Source organism: Zosterops lateralis (assembly GCF_965231275.1).
Source record: "Zosterops lateralis genome assembly, chromosome: 9".
Lineage (NCBI taxonomy): Eukaryota > Metazoa > Chordata > Aves > Passeriformes > Zosteropidae > Zosterops > Zosterops lateralis.
Window position 1 is genome coordinate 23,957,877 of NC_139769.1, and position 27,873 is coordinate 23,985,749.

Consider the following 27,873-nt stretch of genomic DNA (forward strand, 5'->3'; position numbering starts at 1 on the left):
TTCTGGAAAGGCTGCAGCACCTGCCAGGCTGAGGGCCTCCCCAAATCTGGCAGAACTGGCTGTATTTGGGTGTGTTAAACTGATCCTTACTCTCAAGATCAGTGTGGCAGATGAAGTTCACAATGTCCTGCTGGCCCTGGAAAGTCCCTAATTTTTCAAAGTGCTCCGTCCCTTGCTCATGGGAGGAAGGAGACTCCTGATTTGTCAAGGTGCTACTGTCTGAAGAACAGCCCTACAATATATATCTGAGGTGCAGGGTTAGGGGTCAACCTTGTGAGTTTGCAGAGTTTGGACCCTGAAGCTCATAACTGAGGGGTTCTCCATCACCTGTGGATACCCTGTGCTGGTCTGGCACACACAGAATGACTAGAATCTCTGTCCATACTTTTGACACTGCCACCACCAGCTTCTCCTGTTCTCCATAGGGTTTTCTTCACTTTTGGCAGCTCAGGAGACAGGGAGCAAGCACCATGAGAGGCTGCTGGGGGAGATGAATTCTGAGTTGTGGCACTGGTGATGCTTCATGGGGTATCTCTTCCTAGGCTGGCAGTCCTCCCCTTGCTGGGAGTGGTGTGGCGCTTGTACCTGAGAACCTTGTCTCATCCTGCTACAGTGCCTGCAGCATGATTTCATTCATTTAAAAACATTGAAGATGTCTTGAATGTGTCTCCAGCTCTGGTTTGGTTTGGTGCTGCCTGTCCTCCCTCCCTCCCTCCCTCATGGTGCTGTATGTTTCTCAGAGGCCACCATCACCACTAAGGTAGCTCTCCACAGGGGTTTCCCACTGTTCATCTCAACAGAGCTGGGATGAGCCAAAGACCAGTGCTCCCTTCACCCTTCACTGCAGCTTTCATGTGGGTCCAGCTGCATTCTGACACTGCTCCCAACTTCCTTCTGATGCCATGCAGGGGAAAAAAGGGAAAAAGGGAGATAAGTGCCACCGGATGCTGGAAGCTGAAGCTCTGCTGAAGCCCCTGCCCTGCATGGTGATAAAAGAGGAGGTCCCAGATGGAGAAGAACACTGGGGACTCACTCACCCCTCCTTATCTGTCGAGTCTCTGATAAAGCGGCATCCGATAAAACAGCATCCGTGCTTTCGCTTCATGGTATACTGAGTATTATGTCTGTTTTACACTTTTATTTAAGTGAGGTGTATTTTAGCCCCTGGCATATGTCCCTTCTCCTGTTGTACAGTATAGGGACAGCTATTAGAGACCTGTTTTTCATGAGTTGGGTTTTTTAAAAGGTAGGAGGTCAATAAATGATAAATACTCTTGTCTAGATCTTGCCTAATGCTTTATTTTTTCAGGCTTCCTCATTTGGGGGAATTTGGCCATGGGTTATCCCAGCAGTGCAGGCATTTGCTCTCTTGTTCTGACTCGGTCTTGGGGCTGTTTTAAAGTCACACCAGTAAAATCTCTGTTTTGTTTTGTTTATTACATAATTTAAACATTTTGCTGATAAAGTATTTTTTGTCAATGACCATTTTTTCATATAGCAACAGAAGAAAAAAAAAAAAGAAAAAAAAGGCTCAGAAACTTTTGACAAAGGTGAAATTGGTGGCATGGCAACTTCAACCCCTTTCCCTCCCCCCCTTTATTTATTTTCTTTCCCCAAAAGACGTTTGAAGTTCATTTCACTTTCAGCAAATTGACTGTTAAAAAGTGGAGGTTCAAAGACCAAAACCCACGAGCTTCTTCCCACACCTCCCCTCCACCCTGGAAACCCCCATCCTCACCTCCCCAGTGGTCACATGGATCATCACAGATGATTATTTTCTTCCCATGCCCACCCAAAGACATTTTTCCAAACCAGTCCCAGAGCTGAAGGCCCCATTTACAAAGCCCCATCCCTCCCCCCCGTCCTGTGAGTTTTACTGAGCAGATACACAAAGGCAAAAGCAGTAGGACAGAACAAACTCATCACCCCCACCACAGCTAAGCTTCACCATCCCACCATGTGGATCAGGAGGCCATGGCATTCCCACATCCCCTTCCATGTACCAGAGGGGGGGAGGGAGGATCAGAGATGGCTCTCACAGTTTCTTTCTCCATCTCCATTGTTTAATTTTCTGTGTCTTTCCTTGGGGAAAACCCACTGTCTTTGCTCCCACTTCAGAGGTGTCTCCCCCCAGGAAGTTCAGTCCCTCTGTGTGTTTTGGGGGCTGGTTGCCACCATTGCTGTTTCTCTGGCCTGGAGCTAAGAAACACAGGGGACACCTGGCACGGAGGGGAGCCTGAGTCTGGGGTGACTTGTGTGTTGGGGTGGAGAGGGAAGGGAGGCTGACAAACAGAACCTGTGAGAACAGCAGGCAGAGAGGGGTCCAGCGAGTGGCTGACATACACTGGGTGTCTCAGGGTGAGGTGTCACCATCAGGGAGCTCAGTGGGGTGGTGGTGGTGGTGACTGGCTCAGACTGGCTGAAGGCCTCCCTGGAGCAGAGCCTCACCACCTTCTCTGCTTTGGCATCTCCATATCTCCTCATCCTATGGGATGGATACTCAACCACCTGGAGACACCAGAGCTGGCACTGAGGGACTCATGACAAATTTAGAACAGCTCTCAAACAAATATCTCTGTGCAAAGGGAAATCCCTGACAAGGAAAGGCCTCTTCTGGCCTTTGGGTGAGTCACGTCACTTCTGTCCTTCTGGAGAGGGCTGTGTCCTCCTGACAAGTTGTCAACTACTGCTCCTAAAATCCTGTCTGCTGCAAAGACCCTGTGGCTGTGGGTTTCCTTGCTTGTCCAAAGCAGCTAAATTTAGCACGAAGTCCCATCTTTGGAGCTTGCCCGAGAGCTACTTGTGACTCTTTGTGGAATTTTAAGGGACAAAATAAAAGAAATTTCACATCTTTCCTTGAAAGACCATGGAGCACTCTCAGCCACAGGCAGAAGGGCTCTACCCAAAGTGATATAAGGTTACGGGGAGCAAAGAGAGAGGAGAAGGTGAGGGCTAAACCACGGCTGTGACCTTCCCCAGGAGCTGTTCAGAGTATTTGTGCCCTAGGGATGATCAGCAGGACAAGGCCCTGCTCCAGCAACCCTCCTTTCCACAAGACTTCAATAACTACTCCACGTTACCTGTCCTGCTTTTGCTGTGAGCATCTCCACCAGGGTCCATCCTGGCATCAGGGAGCATGTCACAGGCAGGAGCAGGAGCCTGGTTTGTCCCAAGGAATGTGCAAAGTAGCCATGGCTGGCTTGGGAGGAGGAGGTTATCATGCATTTAATGAACTCTTCAAGGAGAGGAAGAGAGTAGGAGTGGCAGGAGAAGATGGATGGAGCAGAAATGGAGACCTGGAGGATAGAGGGTGGGATGGACAGGGCCAGGTTTGGGGCAAATTCTCATCAGAGGCTTTGGCTCACCCTCTGCTTCTTTCTACCCAATCTCTTGGCCCCAGAAATGGCAGATCCCTTTCTAGATGGTGTGGGATTCCCCCTCTGACACTGAGTGAGAGTAGATCACCCTAACTTCACTTGCCTAGGGAGTGGCTTGAGTTCTTGCAGCAAAGGGAAGGTGAGACATGACATTCTCTCTGTAATGCTTTGGCAGCAGTACTTACCAAGGCCTCTGCTCCCCTTTAGAAATGACCTCTCCATGACTTTTCAGGAGCAGGAGGAGGATTTTGTTAGCTGGGTTTTCTCATGGCCAGCCTGAGGAGCTTCCCCTGCTGTGGGGCACCAAGCTGGTTGTGTTACAACTGCCTGCTGCCCACCAGGGTTTGGTTGGTCACTGTGCTGAGAGGCTCAAAGGGCTCACACTAAAGCTACTTAATTAAAAAAAAAAAATCCACCCAGATTTATTGAGCTTAAGTTGTGTAAGATGATGCAGAATAGGCAGCCCCTGCTCTGAGCATGCTGGGAAGATGGGCTGAGGGGACCATTTCCCAGGGACATGCTGGGAGCACATGGAGTATCTCGCTCCCTGACCAGCCCCTCCTCCCTCCCCATGCACACAGGGCAGGGCAGCACTCCAGAAAAAGAGACCAAACCATTCCCTGGACGTGGCTGCACAACAGAGCATTGGTGCTGGGGGTGAGAGGCAGGCACAGGCAGGAGGCCATGGGGTGGGGAGGGAGATGGAGACACGGACTGAGAGAGAGAAGAGAGTGATGGAGAGCTGTAGGCAGGAGGGACATGAGGGCTGTTCTTGCTGCAGGATCTCGGGCACTTAGCCAGAGGCGTTGATGTAGAGCTGGCTCTTGAGGATGTAGTCAATGACAGGCTGGCAGAGGTAATCCACAACATGTCCATCCCCGTGCTGCAGGGCCAGTCTGGGGGCGTGGGGAGAGAGAAAGGGGTCAGAGCCCACTTGGGTGGGTCAGGTGCCCCTGCAAATGGAGAGGCTGGCTGGGGACACCCTGCTCTGTAGTGGGAGTACCCCTGCTTCACTTCACCCACCTGCTTTTGGTGGAGCTGACAACTGACATGGGGTGGTTTGAGTCGTCCTTCACCACCAGGATGTTGTTCTGCAGGGGAAAGAGGAAAACAGGAGCAAAGGGATGGTTTGAAAGCAGATATGCCCCTCCAGCCTCCTCACCCTGCTGTGTGGTGACCCATTCCTCATCCCACCCATCAGCTGAAAGCACCTGAGCCTGAGATACCTTGTGTCCCATGACAAAAGTGTCCCCCTGGAAGGAGAGACTGCCAGTCCTCTCGCAGGCTCCCCTGGCCACACGTGCACCCAGTGACTCACTTTGTACTTGCGGAGTATGGAGGAGTGGTTCATGATCCTCTCAGGGTCTGCTCCATCCCGGGGCACCACCACGATCCCAAACTCCCCAACAATCACCTCCATCTGGGAGCAAAACAAAGTGTGGAGAGCTTTACAGGCACCCCATGCAAAACCTGCCATGGTCTGCCGACCCCACCCTGCCCCATGAAAGCTGGACCACGGTCTGGAGGGAGATGGGGGAGTGATTTTGAGGCTATGGCAACAGCCTTTGGCAGAAACATGGAATTATGCAGAGAAGTGGTCGGCAGTAGATCACATAAAAGGCACAGGGTTAAATCCTATTAGCAGATGTTGAGTCAGACTTTGAGGAGAACTTGTGGCAGAAGGAGGTCACAGAAGAAGAGGTTGCCTAAGGTGAATGTGGCCTCTGCCTCGCTGGATGGGTTCACGAGTAGGATGGATGTATTAGTCCTGACAGAGGTCTGGGAGGATTGTTCTTCCAAGGTTTGGCCAAATTTGCTACTGCATGGGGACCACTCAAAGTGCTCACCCTTATCCCAGGGGAAACAAATTGGGCTCATCCAAAAGAGCTTTGGGTCAGCAAATTCAGGCAGTAGGAACCCATGAGGTGGTGCTGCTGCAGAATACATCTTCTGCCTGTGCTTTGATGTCATTTCTGCATCCTTTGTGCTGGGCTCCACGGGTTGGCTCATTTCAGTTTTTCCAGCCCTTCAAAGGAGATGCTTGCTGCCTAAATGTTTTTAAAAGGTGAAGATTTAAGATGTGGTAACTAATTTTTGAACGCTGAGAAGCTCAAGGAGGGAGGTTTTTGTTGACTAATTCAGTGAGGAACCAGAGGAGCCCTCACAGCCAGCATGGCTCCAACTGCTGAGAGCAGCTTTGGGGTTGGTAGCCCAGCCCCTCTCCAGGGCTGGTGTACTCCCATGAAAATATGGCTTCTTCCAGAAAGGACCAGCAGTGAAAGATGTTGAATTGGCTCTAAATATCTTTAATTCCTAACATCTGGACCACTCCTGTAAATACCTTATTTCCTACTTGCATACCTCACTCTGCTGGGATTGGCATCTACTTGATACCAGGAGAGGGAGCACAGCCTTTGGAAACCCCCTGGGACAGGCTTACCCTGCCACGCCAGGTGACATCCTCTGCATGAACAGTAAACAGGGAACAGGGCTTGGGACCGTGGAAGCCCTGAGGAAATGTGTAGGGGAGATGACAGTCAGGCTTGGGATGGAGAAGGCAGTGGAGATGGTGGGCACAGCTCCTGTCATCCCAAGGGACCTAATGGCTCCCAGGAGCACTGGCTGTGGGAAGCAGAGAAGGAGGAGCATGGAGGGGTGCCTGACACTGGTGACTCACATCTGCCTCATTCCAGAGGCCAGGGATGCAGAAGGACTCCAGCAGGTCGCTGCCACAGAGCAGCAAGATGCGAAGCTCTGGAAAACAGAGGAGAGAAGCTCAGAGGTGGGAGCACAGGGGGCTGAGCAGCCACCCCCACCCCCCAAATTTGAGGGTTGGTTTTGCAGCTCAGCAAGAAAATTGTGCTGTGGGAAGGAGTTTTCTGCTCTGACAGGCCCATAAAGATTAATTTATTAGCACAACTTCCAGGCAAAAGCCATAAAACCCCCCAGAGGAGTGAGAAGAGGTGGCTACATGGGAAAATGCCTCCCTGTTTGGCACTCCCAGGTGGCCAAAGCCTTTAGACTCTGCATGGTGCTAGGATGGCTGTAGTGCCAGGCTATACAGTGATGGCTGTACATGAAAAGGGTCTCAAAATCAACAGCAAGCTCCCCATACAGAGTTCTGGGTGATGTCTGGTGGGGCTAAAACCCCTAAAAGTCTTTAGAGCAAGAGGCACCATGGCTGATCAGACAGCCAAAATCTCTCCTGCTGCTGTGCAAGGCTCTGCAGGGCTGCAGGCAATGCGGGGATGGGGTGACACAACCATGGGAGGCCAAGTTTGATGGCACTTGAGGGGACTCTCAGGACAGGATGCCACGGCAGGTCTGTGCCAGTGTTGGGAGCTGCATTCCCATTGCACGCTCCCTTATTTCAGGCTGTTGTCTGTCAAAGGGACTAGGCTCAGCCCAGTTAGAGCTGTTTCTGTTGCATTCCTGAGCTCCAGTAGCTGGCACCAAGGTGAGATGATCCTGTATCTGCCAGAGCTGCCATGCAGATGCTCCCAAGTCATGCAGCACTGTCCCAGAGGAGTGGGAGCAGTGTGGAGAGGGGCCGTGTACTCACCGATCTCCTCGTATCTCATCACTGTCCCCAGGTTGGCATTTTCATCTGAGAAAGGCAGCAAAAGAGAGGTGCTGGTGCCCAGCCTCCAAGAGGGGTTGGGAGGAAGGGTGGGGAGTGGATCTCTAGAGGTGGTGCTGGACCTTTCCTCTACATACCCACAAAGGTGAAGCGCTCCATGGGCGGGCGAACACAGCAAATCCGGCTCAGGCTTTCTCCCACCTTCCCCAAGATCTTTGCTAAGGGGGAAGAAGGAAAATGAATGGGAGAGGTGCTGTGTGATTAGCCTATCCAAGTGCTTCAGCCACCCTGCAAACTGCTCCTGTGCCTGGGTGTGCAGCATCCAGCATCTCCCAACACCTCCTCTCATGGTCTTAACTCCTGAGGGTGCTCCACTGAGCCTTGAAGGGACCAGCTAGACAGCTAAAATCATTAACAAAATAATAAGATGTCCATTTTTATGGGATTTAAGTAATATTACTGCTTCTCAGCTAATACCTTTATGGTCCACATCTCTCTGTCTCGTAGGGAATCCCACTACCTCATCTCTCCTGCCAGTTCACCCCTTGGTACCAAATAGCCTTTCCTTTTGCTGGTCTCACTGCCTAGACATCATCCAGCTGAAGTCCAAGGAGATTTCACAGCCATTTTAAGCTGTTCTTGGCTTCTCCCCTTGCTGTGCTGGATGCTGCATCACACCCCTGCCCCACCCTGGACTTGGTGCACCAAGACTGATGAGACACCTGTCCAAAAATAAGGTGATGGAGCAGTGCTCTAATATTTGGCAGCCCTGGCTGGGAGGTGTGGCGTGAGTAGTCATCCCTCTCTTCCCGACACCGCTGCCACCTACCCGCGGTGGGCTTGCTGGAAACATTGTTGTTGTTCTGGTAGATGTTCTGCGAGGACTCGTTCTGGGGCTGGCCGATCACAGGGGTGATGGAGGGTGTGTTGACATTGGAGAGGATGCAGCCAGTCACTCTCTGCAATCAGGGAAGGATGGAGTTGGAACAGTGTCTTCATCCCAGCACCCTCACAAAATCTTTCTGATCCTGTAACAAGCCTCTGCACCCCTGGTTCAAGGTCATCTTTCATGACAGGTACATCCCAGCTCACTTAAGGGCCCCTAGTCCCATCTGACCTCACCAAATGGGCCTGGGGCTATCAGGACCCTGTGGATAATGACTTGTGTTTAAAGTGGTATCAACTTTTTTGCATGGGCTAGCAAGGAGCAAACATGTTCTCTTCTCCACTTGTCCCTGCAGGAGAAGGGAGGTATCACCAGTAACTCTGTGGCTTCATTACCACAGTCCCTGGATGCACTGGACATCCTGTTGGGCTGGCTAATGCTCCTCCTATGCCTCCTGTCTGGGCTGTCTGTGAGCTTGTACAATGCCCTTTCATCTACTTCCTATCTTTGGTTTTCTTGCTATATCTGAGTGTAGCAGCAGCTCTGCTACCCCTGTCCTTATTGTCACCCAAGGGAAGTCACCCTCCTTGGCTTTCAGGCCTGCCTGAAACATTTCCCGAGGCTGTGCTCCCTGTGGACTTCCCAGATGCTGAATTTTCCTGTAAAATCTCTCGGACAGATTCATACAGTAGTTGTGGCTCAGCTGGTGAGCAGGGAGGCCAAATTCACCCTGCGCTGAGTGTCACTAATTATGTGGTTTATGCCCACCCCTGCTTTAGCTCTGCCTTAAGCCCTGCTGCCCCCTTGTCGTTCCTGGGTCCAGGATGGCTGCTGGCTCCAACTGTCTCCATTTCCTTCCACCATCAGGGCCCAGACCTCAAAGCAGCTGTGAAAAGGTCTCACCCCTTCCGGGTCAGGATCTCACTGTGTTCCTGCAAGTCTGTCAGTCTCTGATGTATTTTGATTGCTGATGGCCATGAGCTGGTGGAAGAGCACCCCCACCCCTGTCTCTCCCCCTGCCGTCGCCCTGGTGCACCCATGGCACAGGGGCTGCCTCACCTTCATCAGGTCACGGTGGTGCTCCAGCACACTGCAGGTGGTCTGCCAGGTGTCCTGGTAGCACTCCCAGGGGTCCACCCTGCCCAAAGCACAGCAAAGCAACAGTGTCACTCATGGCCACTGCCTGGACCTCCTTCCCATGCCACCTCCTCCCCACTGGGCTGGCCAGCAGTGCTGTGAGCAGCCATCATTGATCCCTCAGCCCTGGCATGGGCCATGTCCCTCCTCCAGCCCTTCTACACAGTGATCCCTAACAGCTCTGGAGACCTGAATGTGTGCCTGGGCATCTTTCCGTGCTTGGTACCCAACTAACCAGCTTTTGTTTGGCTTGGATGCAACTATGTGTGTCATAACCCTCTTTCTGAGGGCAGCCCAAGATACTTCTGGTGTCACTTCCAGCACCAGATGCCACATGGCAGTGCTGGGAAGGTGAAAGTCTGCAGGCTGGTGCTACATGTGTGGCCAGGGAAGGTGCCACAGCACAAGACTGGAGTGAGCTGAGTGACTTTGGGTGTCACCCAGACACCACAGGCTCAGTGAGGGGCTAGAATGACTCCCTGAATCCTGAGGGCTCTCTTTAAGGGTAGGGTAATCCTCCTCATCTGTTCTCTGCTGGATTGGGAGGGGAAGGTCCCTGATTTTTAGTCAAGCTTGGGCTGGGAGAAAACTCATCCTGGAGCTGTACCAGCTGGTGGCATCCCCACTGAGCATGCAGGACTTTGCCCCCAGGGTGCAGGGAAGGGGCCGGGACCCACCTGATCCAGTCGGAGGACTGCACGGCCAGCTGGCACATGGTCAGGCGGTGCCGGCTGGACACCAGCCCCTGCACGGGAAGGTGGAGGGAGAACAGTTAGGAAGCCTTGTGCTCCGGCCAGCCTGGGCCTGCAAACCTTTCTGGGGCAGAACATCAGGCTCGCTCCTGTGAGACAGGTCAGAGGGACTCCTTCTTGCCCACAGAGGTTTATTTAAGCTCCTGTTTGCTGGAGGGGAGGAGTCTCTGTCGGGCTCAACCCTGGTTACGTGCTTGGGTGGTGAGATTTGCTCAGCACTACCACTCCCAGACCTGTCTCCAAAGGGGCCAACCTGAGGGGGTGGTTTCTTGATGAAATTCCTCCAGTTTTCAGGAGAAAAGTGAGCTCACTGCTCCTAATTTGACAAGTGCTTCTAAAGGCCACTCATTTGCATAATTTCAATCCCACCCCCCACCAACAAAACCAATTGGCTTTGAAATACTGCAAACTGAAAAAACCCCACCAACCCTCACTTAAGGCATCACCACCACTATTGTTTTGGGTAGGAATGTTTCTCTTTGCTGTCTAGTACTTTGGCTCATTTTAGGGTCTCACTGCGATTTTTATCTAAGGAGTGAGAGGTTTCATCCTCTCCTTTCTCTCTGACTCTTTCCCAAGGCCAGGAGCTGCCCCTGGCAGAAAAGGGCCATGAAGGGAGCACAGGTGAGGCAGTGCTGCCCAGTGCTCAGCCCGAATTTCAGAGATACCACCTCACACAGGAGGCAGAGAGAGGAAAGGGGACAACCCACCGTTTTCCCATAGGAGTCGTGCACGGGCGAGACGATGCCGCCGATGACGATGAAGCGCCCGGTCTTGTGCAGGTAATCCCGGGCTCGCTCTGGGGGGAGCACAAGGAAAAGGGTGGAGGGGGATTTAGCGGGATTTAGCTGAGCCCTGCAGCACCACGACAGCCACCAGCCATGGCCCAGCCAGTCCCTCCACAGCCACACAGGTGTTACACACCTCCTCCCTGGCCCTTGTCAATGCCTTGTGCCACCCGTGTCCCAGCTGTGCTGAGAGATGTTCAGTTTCAGGCTGGTATTTCCTAAAGGGGGCATTCAAGGATAAAAATGCTGCTGACAAACTGCCCAACTCACCTGGTCTCCTATACACCTACCCCAGCTATTGAGACAGCAGCAAGGGAAAAGAAGATAGGGAAGGTAAAAGCAGAAAGGCAGATAAGAATGATGAGCCATTAGAAGGATCATTTTTTCTTCAAGTGGAGGATCTAGAAAATATTTTGGATTTGCAAATAAAAGGAGCATTTCTGAAACCGAGGGGGTGATTTCAGGATCCATCAGGTATCCCAAAATGTCACAGTGCATCACATCCTTCAGACACTGAACTCAGCACCTGGCACTGCCCTGGGGGATGGTGAGAGGTCCTTCCTAAAGGGTGGATGTCCCCAGTGGGGCAGTGGCTGCCACATCCCTGGAAGTGTCCAAGGCAGGTTAGATGGGACTTGGAGCAACCTGAATTAGAACATGTCCCATGCCCATGTCCCTGCCCATGGCAGGGGCTGGAACAGGATGAGCTTTAAGGTCTTCTTCAACCCAAACCATTCCAGGATTCTAAGTCACTTGGGCAATTTTTTTTTCCTCCAAATTTTGAAATTTCTGCTAGGGAATATTATTCAGTTACTGTCAGTTAAAAGTAAATTAAGAAAATATAATTGCCATGGACCTTTTTCCCCTCTCAAGGGCATTGAGCAGCCTCAGGCCTTTGTGACAGCCTGTGGGAAATTTGCCAGCCTCAGTACAGCCTCTTCCTCAGACTCACCTGAAATTCTCACTCTGGCTGCCTTCCCAGCTCTTGTGCCTTGGGCACACCAGCCTCCAGAGAGGGAAAAGTGGGCTTAAATCATTTGATTGGTGCAGGGAGTAAAATTTGATTCCCTGAATTGGATACACCAAAATTATCTTTCCTGCCCTCAAAATCCCATGAGAGCACATGCAGCAAAACACAGGATGCTTGGGTTTGGCTTTTTTGAACAGCCAGGAAGATGTGAAGATTGATGGATCAGCATTTACCTTTATATTGTAATTCAATTAAAAATATGAATTAAAATAAAAAGGAAATTCCCTAACAAAAAATATACTGTTGAATTTTAAATGAACACATCCTTTCATTATTTCCTGATTTGCCCTGACTTGATTTTCCTTGCCAAAAGAAGATTAAAAACACTGATCTGTCCATCTTCACATATGGCCCCTTTATGAAGTTCATCTTTCAGAGGAGCTGAACTCTTTGATGCAAACCCTGCTTCAAGCTCTCAGGAGTGGCTGATGATATTAATTTGCCTTGAACTCTTGGTGGCAGAAGCCAAAGGTTTTTCCTGGCTGCCAATATCCCAAAGTCTGTATTTAAACAGCCTGGTACCATCTCCACATCTTCAGGCAACGTGACCCCTGCTGCTGACATGTCATCTCAGCTCCAGCTTCCAGGACCTCACACCAAATGTCCACACCACCTTCTCCCTTAAAAAACCCTTTCTTCTGCAGAAAACACACTGGCACAGGATGCCCAGAGAAGTTTTGGATACCTCATCCTCAGAAGTGTCTAAGGCCAGGTAGGGTGAGGCTTGGAGCAACCTGCACTAGTGGAAGGTGTCACTGCCCATGGCTGGATCTGAGGGGTTGCTGATGGCCTTGCAGCACTCAGGGAGGGCTCTGCTGCTGGCAGGAAAGGGGTGCTGCTGCTCTGTATTGCCATCAAAACTGCTCATTTGGGTTTTAACCTGCACGATCTGTAGAGAAACCTGTAAAAATGAGCTGGGATCTGCATTTCCAAGAGTTTGTTGTCTGCTTCAGAAACACTACATATAATTTATATATGCATGGAAAAAATAACACATTTATTGACAATTAGAGCCCTGCAAGGGAGGTATTTGGGCAAATGTGGGCTTAGAAGCAGCAGTACAGTGTAGGGAATGGGAAGACCTGCCTCCTGGTTCTGTCTTGCCCACGACTTGCAGAGCACGCTTTCACATCCCAAGCAGGTCTGTTCTCACTTGGTTTTGGGGCAGAACACATTGTTTGCTTGTAGGGCTGTGCCTGTCAGGAAACTCTGCAGTCTTGTTTTTTCATACAACTGTCAATCCACTTCAACACAAAAGCCTTTAAAAGGATTGCATTTTCTTAAATAACACACCAAATCCTGTTTGGAGAGGAGCTGTGTTGCTGGTAGGGCTGGCATGGTGACAGGAGCAGCTGCCCTTACTGCTGGGATGGTGGCAAAGGATTTGGGGCAGGGGGCACCGTGGCTTCAGGGTGGCACAAGAAAGACACTTTCTTGTGAGAGATGCTGTAGCATGTCCAGGGAAGGGAACAGAGCTAGGGGAGGATCTGGAGCACCAGGAGTGGCTGAGGGAGCTGGGTGGGGGCTCAGCCTGGAGAAAAGAAGGCTCAAGGGGGACCTTCTGGCTCTCCACAATTCCCTGGGGTGGAGGCAGGTGGGAGTCAGGCTCTGCTCCCAGGGAACAAGGGACAGGACAAGAGGAAATGGATTTAGATCGGATATTGGGAAAATTTTCTTCATGTAAATGGCCCCATTCCTGGAGGGTTTTAAAAGCCATATGGAGGTGGCACTTGGGGACATGGGTTAGTTGTGGCCTTAGCAGTGTTGAGTTAAGAGCTGTACTCAATCTAAAGGGCATTTTCCAACCTAAATTATTCCATGATTTTGTGATTCTAAAATTGCAGTTAGTTTGCAGCATCTACATGTGTCCTCATTGCAATCATGCTGCTGTGTTAAAAGCTTTTTTATTTTTGTATAGTTTGAATCTCCTTAGACTGATGCACTTTTCAGTGGCTGAATGGAGAGGGCAATAGACTGGTATAGCTGAGCCTATCCTGACGTGTTTGTTCATCAGGCCTGGAGTCCTCCCCTCTGCACAAGGCCAGACAGAACTGCTTTAACTCTTGTAAGAGGCCTCAGGGATGTTGGTGTCTCATGGCCCACCCTGGGCTGAGGGTGCAGTGCCTCCTGCCATGGTGTGTGCCCCTGGCACAAGCTGGAGGTGTGGGTCCCAGTCATTCCTCTGGGGATCTGGAAACAGGACACTGGATTTGGTGGGTCATTGCTTCAAATGCTGCATAGCTGCTTTGATCTTGCAGTGCTTGCTCCAAGCCCTCAGGTGTATTTTCTCAAAAAAGACCTTTCTCTTTCACAAAATTTGTTATGCCTTTCATTTAAAATATGCTGCTTGTGGCAATCATGTTCATGGTCTTCTTGTAGAGGTGGCTAATGCCAAAGGCACTGCAGTAGCTTTGTATTCCTCTTCTCACTTGTCTTCCTTATGGTCACCTGTCTGCAGCTCCCAACCTTCCTTCCCTGCTTGTGCAAAGATTTTTTCCTGGGGAAGAGTAGATTTTGGTCTGAAAAGTCCTAAGTCTTTGGCATTTTAGTTCTACTTCTCTGACAATTAGCTGGGTGTCTGGCCCATTTGTTGTTCTTGAGCTCAGCCCTCTGTCAGGCTTCCCATCCCTTTCCCAGCCCATTTCTGGCCTGTTGAATACCTGTGATGTCCAGAGATTGCGCCAGACCACAGAAAACCCCCTCTAGTATTTTCATTTTCTACAAGTGCTTTATATCCTGCCACACCAATGCAAGGATGTCAGCTTGTAAAAGAAGAGCTCATTCCTTTTCTGGCATAAATTGTCTGTAATGCTCCAGGCAGCCTGGATGGCTTTTAAACATTGTTGACATAAATAAACTCGGGGCGATGGCCCTGCCAAGACATGCATTAGCCCCCTGGCAGCCTATTTGTGGGATGGGAAGATTTCGGCCCTGGCTCCATGCCTGGCAGCTGCTGGATGACCATAGCCTTGCTGTGTTGGGAAGGGACAGGGGTGTGACACTTGGACCCATCCCAAGACTGGTGACACTTTCCTGCTTTCCCAGCCCAGCTTTGCTCGCCTGCCCTGCAAATGCACTTCAAGTATTTTTGTCTCTGCTGCTTTCCTGAGAGATGGTGGTAGGGAGTGACCAATCAAAGGATATGCTCCAGGGCTACAAAGCTGAAAAGTGATGGGTTTGTCCAGTTTGAATGAAAAAACAGCATCTCACTTCCCCAATAGGAAATCAGGGCTTATTTAAGAGATGTTTCTTTTTGGAGGTTCTCACTGTGTATATTTAATGGCAATGTTTGGGCTCCTCTGGCATTGCTCCACCACCTAAGCTGACATTAATGAAATCAAATATTCCTCATGTTCAGTTTTTCAAGATGTAATTTCAAACTGCATTTGCATTGCCTTTGTACCTGGTTCATCTCTAGTCCTGAAATTCCTTTTTTTTTTTTTTTTTTTTTTTTTTTTCAGAGTAAAGCCACAGGCCAGCTCTGATTTATGCCCTTTTCTCCACAGGGGATTGAAGCTGCAGCTTGCTCACACTGTACCAGCTCTCTGAAAACACACACAAGGTAGCAGGGAGGCAAGAAAGCTTTGCACAGCCTTCATTGCATATCCCCAAGAGCTGGGACAGAGTTGTTGTGCAGCCACAGGTGATGGAGAAGGCAAAACCATTTCCCAAGTGTCTCATTTTTATTTTGAGCAATTAGGCCTCTGACATCCTTGGATAGGAGGTGAGACATGGCCATGAGGTGCCAAGGGCAAGGGAGGCACTTTCCCACTGTCTAAAATCCCTTTTTCTGCAGGAGAGAGTGACCCAGATATGCCAGCACACTTTGTTTTATTCTCAGTCTAGCAGCACTTGGACCCAAACAGTGCTTGCAGAGCTCAGTGTGGGCAAGGTGCCAGCAGTTACTCTCAGTCTAATTGAATGATGCGTATGGATATAGATGCAGATATAGATAGATACAGATAGTATAGATAGGTTGTGAGAAGTCAGAGATAGTCCTGAAGGCAATCTTGCCCCTGATATATTGCAGCTGTATTAATTACCAAAGAGTAGGAACAGCCTTGCCCTCACAGCTCTGGGTGTGATAAAAGAGTGAGTGAGGTGGTGGGGGGTCAGCTGGAGTCTGCTGGCTGTGCTGTGAGGAGGAAGGGACAGGAGGCTGTGAGAGGGACAGAAAGGGTTAGGTGGCTGTGCTGGGGACAGGAAGGAGCCAGCTGGAACTGCAGAAGGAAGAGAGAAGGCGAGAAAGAGCCAGAGCTGTCTGTGGGAGGTAGCTCTACATAGAAAAGTTATGAGAGACTTCTAGATATCAAGGTGCTGATATTTGAAGTCTTCTTTGGTGTCAGTTGAACCTCTTCTGTCAATAGATAATTTTTTTAAAAAGCTCTCTGAATGCCAAATCAGGGATGTAATCATCAGAGGTGTCCTTCTCCCAGAGCCCAGCTCTCCTGCCTACCCCAGAGCCTTGTTCTGGGTCTCAACCAGTGTCTTCAGCCACAGACAGATTTTGGTTAGAGCTGGGGAAACTATTGGCATCTCCCTTCCCTGGGCTCCTAAAAGAGACACTTTTACTAGAGCAAGCCCTGGCTGCTCTTCAAGAGAGGTCCCTCCTTTGGGAAGAAGCAGGAGACTGGTTCTTCACCATGGGGTTTACCCTTCCCAAGGCAAGCCTGGGGAGATCCCAGTGACCCAAATAGCCTGTCCTGCCTCACACTCAGTGCCTCTTAGATGATTTCAGTCTGATTCTTGGAGAATTATGATTGGTAGAAAAATCTCATCAAGCCCCCTAATGCTTAATGATTTTAATATTGGAGCTAATTGCTCTGTTATGCTTTCCCCCACCTCATTAGTCCATAGCTGTACCCAGGCACTGTGGAAATAACAAATATGGGAAAGGCTTTAGGTGTTGCTGCAGGTTAGTTTTATCAGCTTTTTATAAGCACAAAAAAAAAGCACTGAGGCCACCAAATGCCTCAAGATCTGTGGTGGAAACAGAGGCTGTGAAAGGTCCTGAGAGGTGGTGCTGCAGGACCTGACCCTGCCAGCCCACCCAGGTCCCTACCAGTGCCCAACTCAGAGCCACACAAGTGATGACTAATGAGACTCATGCTATCACCATCTGTTGACCACTCCTGGCTTCAGGCAGAAAGGTGAAACTAGATGTTTAAAACTAACTAACAAGAATAAAAGTAGGAGTATGAGTCACAGTAAGCTGATCTAGAAATAGTAGAGCATTTGTTCGAGCCCCAGCTGGATGGAGCCTGGGCAGGGGACCTGGCTGCTCCCAGGGAATCTGGGTTTCTTCTATGAAGCTGTAGAGGGACAACCTATTTGATATAATTGAAATTGAAAGTGAAGACCCCCTGTTTTCCCCTTTTTTATTGCAAGTGAAGTATTGCAAGGGTCAGTGTGTCTGAGAAGTTACACAGGGGTCCAGGAAGAGGAGCTCTCAGGTTCTAGATCTTGAGAAGGACCATCTGAGGAAAAGCATGGCAAAACAACCCAGGATAAGATGCTTTTCCCTCCTGTAGCTGCTAATCCTGCTGCAATGGAGTGGGAGGGAGCAGGCAATGCCCATCAGGTGAGCAACATAAGGAGTACAGGGAGCTGCTTCTTGAGTTGAAGTGCCACCAGCCCCTCCAGGCAGGGACTGGACCTATTTTTCTGTTAGACAGGTGATCAGCACAGCGCTGCCCCTCTCTTCACTTCTGCAGAGGAGCAATATAACTTATTGCTTGGAGATCTCCACAGCAAATTTGAGAGCAGGAATGTTCTCAACACCATGCTGGATCTCACCTGAGGTGTGGGCAGCTGAGTGAGTGGACATGTTAAACACCTCCACAAGGTTTTCAACACCCAGGGCTGCTACCTGGGTATCTTAGAGGTCTTGGGGCTAAAGAGGTAAAAATTAGAAATCATCTAATGAGGTAAAAGCAACTCTTACCAAATAGTTGGATGGGGCTTGGAGCAACCTGGTCTAGGGAATGGTGTCTCTGCCTGTGGCTGGATGTTGTAACAAGATGATCTTTAAGGTCTCTTCCAAACCATTCTGTGATTCTAAAAATGGATGAAGAAGAAGCCTTCACCTAAAGAAGGTTTTTTGAGCTCTCTTCTGCAGGACAGCACTGAAACAACTTGCTTAGAAGGCTTTGGGGAAGGATTAAGCATCTCTAGGTAAGATGATTTTCTGTATGTGTGAGACTGAAGTGGAAAGTGAAAGGTCAATGTACCTTTCCCTGTCCAGTGCATTAGCTGTCACCTCACAAATCAGTAAGAACTGTCCATGGTGTATTGTGGTTGAGGGGAGAGAGTTTTCCTCTTCTACTGTAGTATTTTCCTTGTTTTTAGGAAGAAATATGCCAAAATGTGGATTTGCAGGTGCTCAGTGTAAAATGCCCCTCTGAATGCCAGGATCTATTTAAGCACAAACCAGGGCAGTTAACATCACTGTGGCTGGGCTGGGAGAAAACAGACAGAGCTACTTTGGCTGAAATCTGTCTCTCTTCTGGGATTTTTGAGGCTAACTGCTCTCCAGCTGGTGTAAGGTGATGTAACATGCCACCCACAGTAAAGCAACATCAATTTGTGGTGTGAATCTGGCACAGAGCTGGCATTTTGTGGTTGTATGTCAACTTCGATGAGAGTCTAAATATCAGGAGCAAAAATAAACTGTTTGGCAAGCAAATGGGAGAGTATTCCACATAGTCCCAACTGCTCTGCTTTGAAGTGATTTTTGTTATCCTGGGCCCATGGATAGAGTCACATAGCAAAAGGGTAGCAGCAAAGGGAGGATTTTCACTATTCTGCCAAGCATTTATGTCACTTTCATCAAAATGTGGATAGAACATCCAAAAATAGGACAGGCACCTTAATGTACATCCCTGGAGAGGTCCCAGTCCCCATCTCAGTCAGGGAAATTGGTGTCACACAGTGCCTTAAAAAAAAAAAAAGAAGGGGAAATAAAACTCCAACAGATTTCCACACTTGTTTTCCAGTGCCCTAATTTCCCTGTGGAAACACTGTTTGTTTTCATTTCCAAGCTGTTGTAGGCATCAAAGGCAGTGCTTTTTTACGTCCTGGCATGTGCTGTGCTGCTCCTTTGGACTGACACGTGGCGAGATCACAATCCTACTGGGAGCAGAGGATTCATGGTTCTCAATTCCCCCCGTAGCAGGGATGAGGGGCCTTTGCCCAGGAGCCCTTTGCTGGTCTTGGGCTGCCTCCACTTGGAGCTGACCCCTGTGCGTCTGACCCATGGCTTGCCTTTGCTGGCAAAGCATCTGAAGATGCTGACTTTGTCTGGGATCTGTGCTGGCTGAACCAGGACTGTGCAGGCAGAAAATATCCCACCTACAGAGAGCCAGAAAGGCTGGGGGGATGCTGGTGAGGACGTGGTGACAGAGCCATGGTAGGATTTCAGGCTCAAGGTGACACCAGGGGGATGTTACATTCCCATCTCTGCAGCTGTGTATCAGCGAAACCCTGTCTCTATGCAGACCCATTCCCAAGACCCCATTTCCCCCAAAAGAAACATCAACTATGTCTTTGCACAAAGCAAAGGTGCCAGAAACAGTTATGTGTTTAAGCATCCCCAACCCAGCTTGTCCTGTGGAAAGTGGATTTTCTGCTTTCCCTTGCCAATGAACCACAGAGAAATGTCATGTCCCCAGGGAAAGCTTAAGTTCAGTTAGGGGCTGTTGAATTTTCAGTGGAAATAGGAACCTCTGTGTAGCAGGGGCTGTGCAAGTTCTTCCTTGCCTGGTTCAGAGATGGGTTCTCCACCCACCCCACAGGGATCTCCTTTGCCTGTGCTCCTATTTCAGCCCTGAAACAGACTTATCTCAGTTAATCTTCTCCTGAGGCAAGCCCTACAGTGGCTTTTGAAAATGTGTATTTCCAAAGAATCTAGGCTTTTCTGTTCCCAAATATTGATTTAGCAAATTTCTGCTGTTATGACCGAGATACATCCAGTGGCTTGGGCTTACTGAAGAAAACCAGTTGATGCTGAAAAGGGGGAGGGGAAAAAAAAAGTATTTCTGAGCCAGATTGCCTTTTCCAACAGCAATGGTGTTTCAGTGAAATGAGAGCTTGTGCCCTGGCCCAGGTTTATTTTTGGGCTTGTGATGAGCATTATTGACTTTCTCCACACAGGGCATCCTGAAAATCTATCCCTGCTTGGCTGGGCACTGGTGGCATCATGGAAGTGCTTGGATTGAGGAGTTATAAATACCAGAGAGGGCATGCTCATATCAAAATCCAGAGATGCCCTGGCTTTGTCTCTATCTTATGCTGATTTTTCAGTCTTTAGAGGTTGTTTGGTCTTCCCAAAACTGCTTTTGGCTCCCTGGTCTGAGGTGGATGTTGAGGTTAGAGTTAAGGTTGGAGCTATTTGTGCTACATTTCAACACAGGTGGACTTCCTTGGCTCAGAGGGCCTCTTGCAGCCTCCCAGCCTTGCTGCCAGAAGGGATTTTGGAAACCAAAGTGTGCAGAGATGAGGATGCCTATTTTGGGCCAGTTGCTGCTCAGTTGCATGAAGATCAGCACAGTCATGACCTGCTCCTACCCCTGGCTCCCATCACTGTGGTACCCAACCCACAGCAGCCTAGCAGGAGAGGATGTGGCTCTCCCCATTGCACCACTCAAGCAGTTAAATGAGCTGCCCAAGGTTACAGGAGAGATGTGGGCTGCTGGTGTTTAGCATGCAGCTAATTGATACCCTTGGCGTTGCACAGGCTGATGTTAAAAAGCATCAGAGAAAACAAGGGCAGGAGGTGAGAGCATCTCAGTGAGTGCAAATGGTTTTTAAATAGAAGCAGAGCCCCTGTTTCCTTCTTGAATGAGGTTGTAGAACTGGATTTCTCACTGATAGGTTTGTTTATAGTCAGTGGAAGTAAAAGAAGGTACGTGGCACATTTTGGGAGATGACATTATCATAGAGCCAATGTGATGTCTCAGAGACAGTAATAAATACTGCTAAATATTTAAGAGCTTATAAATGTTTTAAAAGAACCCCTGAATAGTAATTGATGGAGTTTAGTCTCATGCTCAATGAAACTCCTCCTCACTCTGGTTCATGAAGATGAGATGCTGGAAATGCAGGAAGCTGATGACAAAGGCTGTGAAAAATGAGTCTGTATGGGGTGCAGTGATGGGAATGTGACATCAACTGGTACATAACAGTCCCCAGAAGGGCCATGGGTGCTGCAGTCCTGCCAGTGCTGCTTTGTCCTCCCAGCACAGCACCCAAGTATCTGCACTTTCAGTGTGTTTGGGGCAAGTGCTGGGCGTGGAGGTGTGTTTGTGACGGGGCCACAGCAGCACCAGGAAAGGTTTTGGCTGTTTGCTGTGATTTCAGCCGCTCGGATGTCAGCGGAGGCTCCTCCGTGTTACAGAGGGATGAGCGGAGATGCCGCGGCTCCCCGTGTCCTACACATCACCCCGGGTGTTCCAGGTGACATCTGTCCTGGCTCTGTCCCGGCCATCCCCAGTGCTCTCTGCCGGTGCTGCTGAGCTCCAGAGCCGTGCAGAGCCAGCCGGAGCTCAGGCGGCCTCTCCGTGTCTGTCACGTCCTCCCAGAGCCCCATTACCCCTCCCGCTCCATCGATCGATCCCTCCAGCTAATTACGCATTCAGATTTCAGCCGAGGATGAAATGGAACCAGGGGGCAGCCTCGCAGGGGCCCGCACTTCTTACTCATGGTGCAGAGCAAAGTCTCTCTCAAGCTCCTGACAAGCTTTTGTTAGATGGAGGGGGAAGGAATTTTGCTTCTGGACATTTGCCGATGCGTTCCTATCTAGGCAAAGGGGAAAGGGTGAAGCTGTCATGCCGCTCAGGCATTTCTCCCAGCTCTGTCCCGGGCAGCGACGCGCTCATTAAACTGCTCTGCAGTTCAGTCATCTCAATCAAATAAAAATAAGTGATTTTTGAAATTCAGGGTATTAAAACAATGCATCATTAACAAAAGGCTCAGCTCCTGCCTCTTCATCCCTCTTTACTTAGAGAACTCGATCCTTTCATCTCGAATCCCTTGCTGTGGGATGCAGGAGCCCTCAGTGCTGCTCCTCTACCAGGATTGCAGTGGATAATCAAAGAGCAGCCTGCTGAGATTTTTAATTGTTCAAGTTTTCTTAAGATCCAAGCAAGAGGGTTTTATGTTTGATAGCGGAGTTCTCTTTCATTGTTTTCCACCTGAAATGGTTTTTACCCAGCTGTTGGTTGGGATATTAACTCTCTTCAATAACAGATGCACATAGGACCTAAGGAAAATTTAATTAGACAAAAAGGGAGGAATAGTGGGGATTTCCTGACTTTCAGGATTCAGTGCAGTGTTTTTCTGGGCAAATCCAGGTCCTGGGCACTGTTTGAAGTGAAGTAGGTGGGGAAACTCCATGGTCAGACAGGTTTATAATATCTGAGGTACCAAACTCCCTATGAGAAGGGGCAACATCTGAATGGCATCTCACAAATCTCTTCCTCCCAAAGAAGCTGACCTGGAGCAACCCATCACCCCATAAATCTCCATGCAGGAGATGAGGCAGTCTAGATACAGGTGGATGATACAGACTTGATTAGAGTCATCTGTTTGCCTTCAGGTGCTTCATAGTACCCAAAAAATAGCTGTAAAAAAAGCCAAGTACCTGTGACTGAGTCAGATAATGTCCCCTTTTTTTTTTTTTTTTGCGAGGGGGGGCGGGGGAGCGGTGGGGGTGGTTACCCATCCTGCTGTCTCTGAGACCAGCTCTGAACATCCCCATGGACCCCAGACTCCACATCGCTGGACCTTGTGGGCACTGTGCATCTAGAAGGGGGGAAGGGGGACTGAAATCTTCCTCTGTAAGAGCAGGAGGGCCCTAGTGAAGCTCTGCTGCTTGCAGGCTGATATGCAGAGGTGGAAAGGGGAATTGAGGGGTCATCCAATCCCTGGAGATGAAGCTGTTCTTAGAGCTGGGCAGAAATAAAACTCTGGTTGATGGGCAAGGTGTTGTGAATGAAGCTAGAAGTTTGCACATGAAAAGAATGGACTGTGAAGAAATTTAGGACCTTAAAAAGGCAAGGAAAAAATGTCTAAAGTGCCAAAACAGGGAGTGTGGGCAATTCCAGAGGGGGCTTTTCTTCTACAATTAAAGAAACATTAATAAAAGAAAATATTTAAAAAAAATCAAAACACAGCACATTGATCAACCAGATGCCATTTCACCCCACCAAACCCCTCATTTCAGTTTGAAGAAATCATCAGAACAATCCTCCAATTCTCACATATCCACAGGACAGTACAAGCCCTTTCCACTGCAGAACCTACAAAGAAACTACTCTCAGCACCTTTCCTCCAAATCCAGCTATTTGTTGGCTCTCTCTCCACCTCTGAAAGACCATGACAGAGAACCTGGAACCTCTGACCTTGTTTGGTGATGCCTTTAATCCCAGTATTTTACCCAAGACCATCTTCAAAACAAACTATATTTTTTTGATTGAAAGAATTTGCTTTCTACCTTGCTCTACAGAGCTGCCTTTTGGTTTTCAAGCTCTGGACACAGTTGTATTAGGGCTCCCTGAGCTGGGGCCACAGGGGGAAGTGATTTAATTGCCAAAGCAAGCACAAGCTCACTGTCTGGCAGAGTGTCAGCATGGGCTTTGGCGTGTTAGCAGAGCTGCATGGATTAGGTTTTGCTTTTGACATTGGTTCCTTGGCTTTTGTCCTTTGGGTGGCATTGCTTGCATGGGAAGGAAGGAGGAGGCAAACTGTAAGGAAGCTGAGATGGAGAAGATGCACTTTAGATGGCAGATCCCACTGCTGGGTGTCTGTGCCACTCAGCTGTGTCCCAGGGCTTCATGCTGAGATCCAAAGCCAGTGTGGGGATGTCTCAAAGGTTCCCCTCCTGAGCTGCTGCAGGCAGGAGGGTTAAACAGTGGCCCATGCTCAGTGCTCCTCTGAGTGGCAGCAAGAAATGAGAGTGAACTGCTTGGGGTTTGGTGTGTGTTGGCCAAAATGAGTAGGTGGGCTGCCTGCATCAAACACTGGTGGGGCTTTAATGCAGAACTTTGTTCTGAATCTTATTTTTCTTCAATTATTCAGACTTTTTGCTTGGGCTCTGCTTTTTCTTCTCAATACCTTCTTAGGTTATAAATGGAGTTTCATTTTGGGTTAAAGGCCACCAATGTTTATGTCAGGCTTTGGAAACAAACTTTGCCCTCTCTGTCCTTCCATCTTTCCTCCCCACTACAGTAACATCCCAAACCTTTTCTCCAGCCATATAAAGCTAGAAAATACAACGGAAATTTATGATTCAGAACCTCTCAAAGTGCAGCTGATACCACAAATAACTCGGAGTGTTTTCAGGACTATGTGGGTGTTTGCCTCAACCCCTTGGTAGGGATGGCTGTACATGACTGTGTCTCACCTACTTTTTTGTTGTATGTTATGTATCTTAGGCAAAGTATTAATTTTTATGTATGATATTAATTTTGTATCCACACACATTATTCAGCCTCATTTGGGGAGCTCCAGTGATCCAGAATTATCACTGGCAGGCAAAGTGGGGAGCTCTGTTGCAGTAAGTTCAGCTGCTCACAAGGTTCAGTGGTGGGATGCAGTTGCAGATTTGGGATTGTAAGAAGAACCCCAGTCTTGTGGAATCCTGGGGATAATGAGGAGTCTTAAATTCGTATGATTGATGGAAAGAATGACTCAATGAGAATCTTTCCCCCACTATAAGAGACTTCCATGTAATTAACTAATCTCCTATTCAGGCAAAAATCCTGTGGGAAAAGGTTGGGTTTTGGTCTGAATAAAACATGGTAAAATCCACACTGATAAAAATGATGGTTGACCTACAATGGTGTGTTTACAGTGGCATACCTGAGCAAATATTGTACTTCCTTTTGGCTTAATAAATGCCATATGTTAAAGAGATAAATTGTCTCTCTGTATGTTAAGCAAAAAATCCTCTTATTAAGTTCTCAAAACTCAAATATTTGTCTGAATGATGAAGACAATATTTTCACATTAATTCAGCTGTTTGAAATGCATCATTTACAGGATAGAGCACTGTTTTGGTTGGACTCTAAAGTGCAGAGCTAGAAGAGTAACACAGATTATGGTTGAGATTCCTATGGCTTCACAAGATTACACTTTTAGACTTTGGGAGAAATGTTCCTCAAACAAAAATGAAGAGGGATTCAGAAGCTAAATTCTGTGTCCTTTGCTCATGGAAGTCTCATTTGTCCCTATCAGGTATCTCAAGTATTGTATTCCAGGAGCTCTACAGGACGCATGCATAGAAAATTTCCACATCAAGCCACCCTATTTGAGCTAAAACCTGTCTTCCTGAAAGATGTCTGGGTGTTCATTTGCAGCCTTCATGTGACAGAGAATCCATTAGGTACCCAGGTACTTTCTTATATTACTGGATTACCTTCACTCAAACCCAAACAACAGATTTGTAGTTTGAAGTGGTGCGGGATCTACTCTTGGCATCTCACTAGTACTTATTCTGCTGAATAAAGTTGCCCACTTTCATCACATATCCCTCCCCCAAGCAGATCAAGATCCCCCTTGACATATTTAAGGATGGATCTAGACTGACCCTCCCTAGTCTCCTGCCACAAAACCTGGCTTCCAAAACTAATGTAATTCCTGTCACTGTTCCTCAGAGAAGGGTTTTGCTAATATGGTACATGAAAATAATACAACCTTTCTTCTTCTGCTTGATATTCCCCTGCTCATATCTACAAGGATCACATTTGCTGCTTTATTTACAGCACCACACAGAGTTTGCATTCAGTGGGTTGTGCACAATCCCCCCTCAGTCCTTGACACCACTGCTGTTTGGCAGAAGACATTTGCCTTTTGTTTATATTTGATGAGTGTTCTTCCTTGCTGGACATATGACTTTGCCTTTGACTTTGCTGTTGAACAAGCCCTTTTTATCAAAAAGCCCGAGTCAGGCAGCACAACTGACTCATTACCAGCAGGAATTGCTATCCTGCTCACTTTGGGGTCATGGCCACTTTTTACCATCAGGGATTATGTATTTTCTTTCACATCTTTGATAAAGATGCTGAAGAGTACTGAGCAAAAAGAAAATCTTATTGCGAGTCTATAAGAACATGCACTGCATACTAATATCTCACTGATCCTTATTTTCTAAAATGCATTTTGTTACTTGTTGTTAGTCCACTGAGTAACGGCTGTATGGATATCTTTAGTGTTATTTAACCAAAGTAAAACTAAATGCGAATTACAGGAATCTTTTTCATCAGTGGTTGCTTCCATCAACCAAGTCCCTGTAATTTAATTTAATAGTTGTTTTTATTTTTAAATAGTTCCTCTTGATCCTTGTTGTCAATTTCTTTTTCCTTAGGGAAGAGGATTTTTTTTTTTTAAATTCAAACATTGTTGTCCAGGCCTACATTTTGCTGGCATTTATGAAATGGAATAACAATGTGATCCATTGCATCTAGAAAATCATCATTTTCTAATGTGCAGCATTTCTGATGTGCGACTCATTATGTTCTACAAAAACAAGGTCTGATGCAGAAATACCCCAAGCTGATTTCAATTATTTTGGTACAGTTTATATATTTAGAAACTTATATACAGCTTTTAGAAACCCCAGGGATGCATCTCCACCGGTAGCATGAGACCTTCAGCATCTGCTTCCCAGCCTTAAATCTCCTATCAGACATAAAGGATTAATCCTGTCTCTGCACTCCAAGGTGGTCTGCAGTGGACACTTCACCCTCACAGGACTCCTCCCCAGCCAAGTGAGCCACTGTTTGCATAGGGATTTCCAGGCATTTTGAGCTTTACCCAAACAGTATTTATGGCATGTCAGACTGCCTTTGATGGAGACTGCCCTCTCTCTCTCCCTCCTTCCCTCCCTCTTGCCTAAGCAGGCTGTGGCAGTGATTCCAGCATCCCCATGATCTGTATCATCACGGGGACGCCCGGTAATACCCATCATCTCACACGATCCTTTCCCGTTCCCTCAGCCTAGTATCAATCTAATGGTTGAGTACTCCAGTATCTCCATTAGGCGCCTGTATTTTTGTTGACTTTTGTACCTAGCAGTGGCTGCTTGGCTCTATCTCCTCCCTGGTCAGAGGAAATGGAAGCGCTGCAGCGGCTGCAGTCTCTCAGACCCGAGGACGAGGAGCGGCGGGCAAACAGCGCCAGGACCGACCCCGGGGGCTGCGGGGGCGGGAGCGAGAGGATGTGAGTGCCGAGCGGGGTACCCGGCCCTCCGGGGGGCACAGCCCCAAGCACCGGGGGCAGCTGCCGGCGATGGAGAACAGGTTGGGGAGGCCCGGGCGGTCCCCGCCCGCGGCGCCTTCAGCACCACCCGGCGCGGACAGCGCCCGGCCCGCCGCGCCCGGGAGCGGAGCTGCTCCCCCAGACCCGCCCCGGACCCCCAGGACACCCCCATCCCCACCCCGGGGTGCGGCCCCAGGGGCCCTCCCAGGCCTCCCCCCCGCCCCCTCCCCGCGCCCGCCCCGCCGCCGCGGACACTGACCGAACATCTGGATGTGCCCCTTGGTGATGGGGTTGAAGCTGCCGCAGGCCAGCAGGATAACGTGGGTCTTGGTGGTCTCGGTCATGGTGCGGCCCTGCCCGGCCCCGCCGCGGTCTGTGGCTCGGTGCGGCTGCGGGAGGGAGGGAGGGAGGAGGGCGGAGGGATGGAGCGGGGCCGGGCGGGAGCGGGGGCGGCGCCGCGGCTGCGGGAGCCGGGCCGGGGCGCTCCCCGCGGGCTCCTACACACGCCTGTGTGCGGGTACACTCCTGTGAGCACCCCACGGGCGCACCCCCGCCCCCGCGGCACGGAGAGGGGCACACGGCCCCGCACACACACGGGGATGGGCACGCATCCGCTCTGTGTGCGCTCACAGGGGTGCGGCAGGGGCACGCTGGCATCCCCAGAACTGGGGAGATGTAACAGGGGGTTTAGCCTGCAGATGAGGAGGCTGAAGGGTGACCTTATCACGCCCTACAACTCCCTGAAAGGAGGATATAACCCGGTGGGAGTTCAGTATTTTCTCTCAGGCAATCAGTGACAAGACAAGGAGACATAGTCTTAGGCCAACAGACATCAGGAGGAATTTCTTCCCAGAAAGGCAGCGGGGTCACCGTCCCTGGAGGTGTTTAAGGGAGGACTGGACGTGGCATTAAGTTGACAAGGTGGTAATCAGTCACAGATTGGACTTGATGACCTCAGAGGTCTTTTCCAGCCTCACTGATTTTGTGATCTGCACAACTCAGTGCTCATGACCAGCAGTGTGTTCCCCCTTGGTGGCTGCTCAGGTGGTCCCAGCTTGGGATCTGCAT

At 49.3% G+C, this 27,873-nt stretch overlaps 1 protein-coding gene across 1 annotated transcript; it reads right to left on the reverse strand.

The window, feature by feature from the left end:
• Positions 1-8: 8 nt before the first annotated feature.
• Positions 9-27,189, reverse strand: NMNAT2 (nicotinamide nucleotide adenylyltransferase 2). The gene is made up of 11 exons (XM_083867271.1): positions 27,065-27,189; positions 10,443-10,531; positions 9,658-9,725; positions 8,903-8,981; positions 7,787-7,916; positions 7,095-7,175; positions 6,940-6,984; positions 6,055-6,131; positions 4,696-4,797; positions 4,401-4,468; positions 9-4,273 (listed from the first exon to the last, which is right to left on the reverse strand). Exons 1-11 carry the CDS (start codon positions 27,147-27,149, stop codon positions 4,171-4,173), a joined length of 927 nt encoding a protein of 308 aa, XP_083723397.1. The 5' UTR covers positions 27,150-27,189; the 3' UTR covers positions 9-4,170.
• Between the last annotated feature and the right edge of the window lie 684 nt (positions 27,190-27,873).

Coding starts and splice junctions, on each gene's coding strand:
- NMNAT2 (XM_083867271.1), bottom strand. CDS start 27,149: ATGACCGAGACCACCAAGACCCACGTTATCCTGCTGGCCTGCGGCAGC. Junction 6,985..7,094: donor GGAGCGCTTCACCTTTGTGG/GTATGTAGAGGA, acceptor TGCCTTTCTCAG/ATGAAAATGCCAACCTGGGG. Junction 4,274..4,400: donor GTCAGCTCCACCAAAAGCAG/GTGGGTGAAGTG, acceptor CCACGCCCCCAG/ACTGGCCCTGCAGCACGGGG.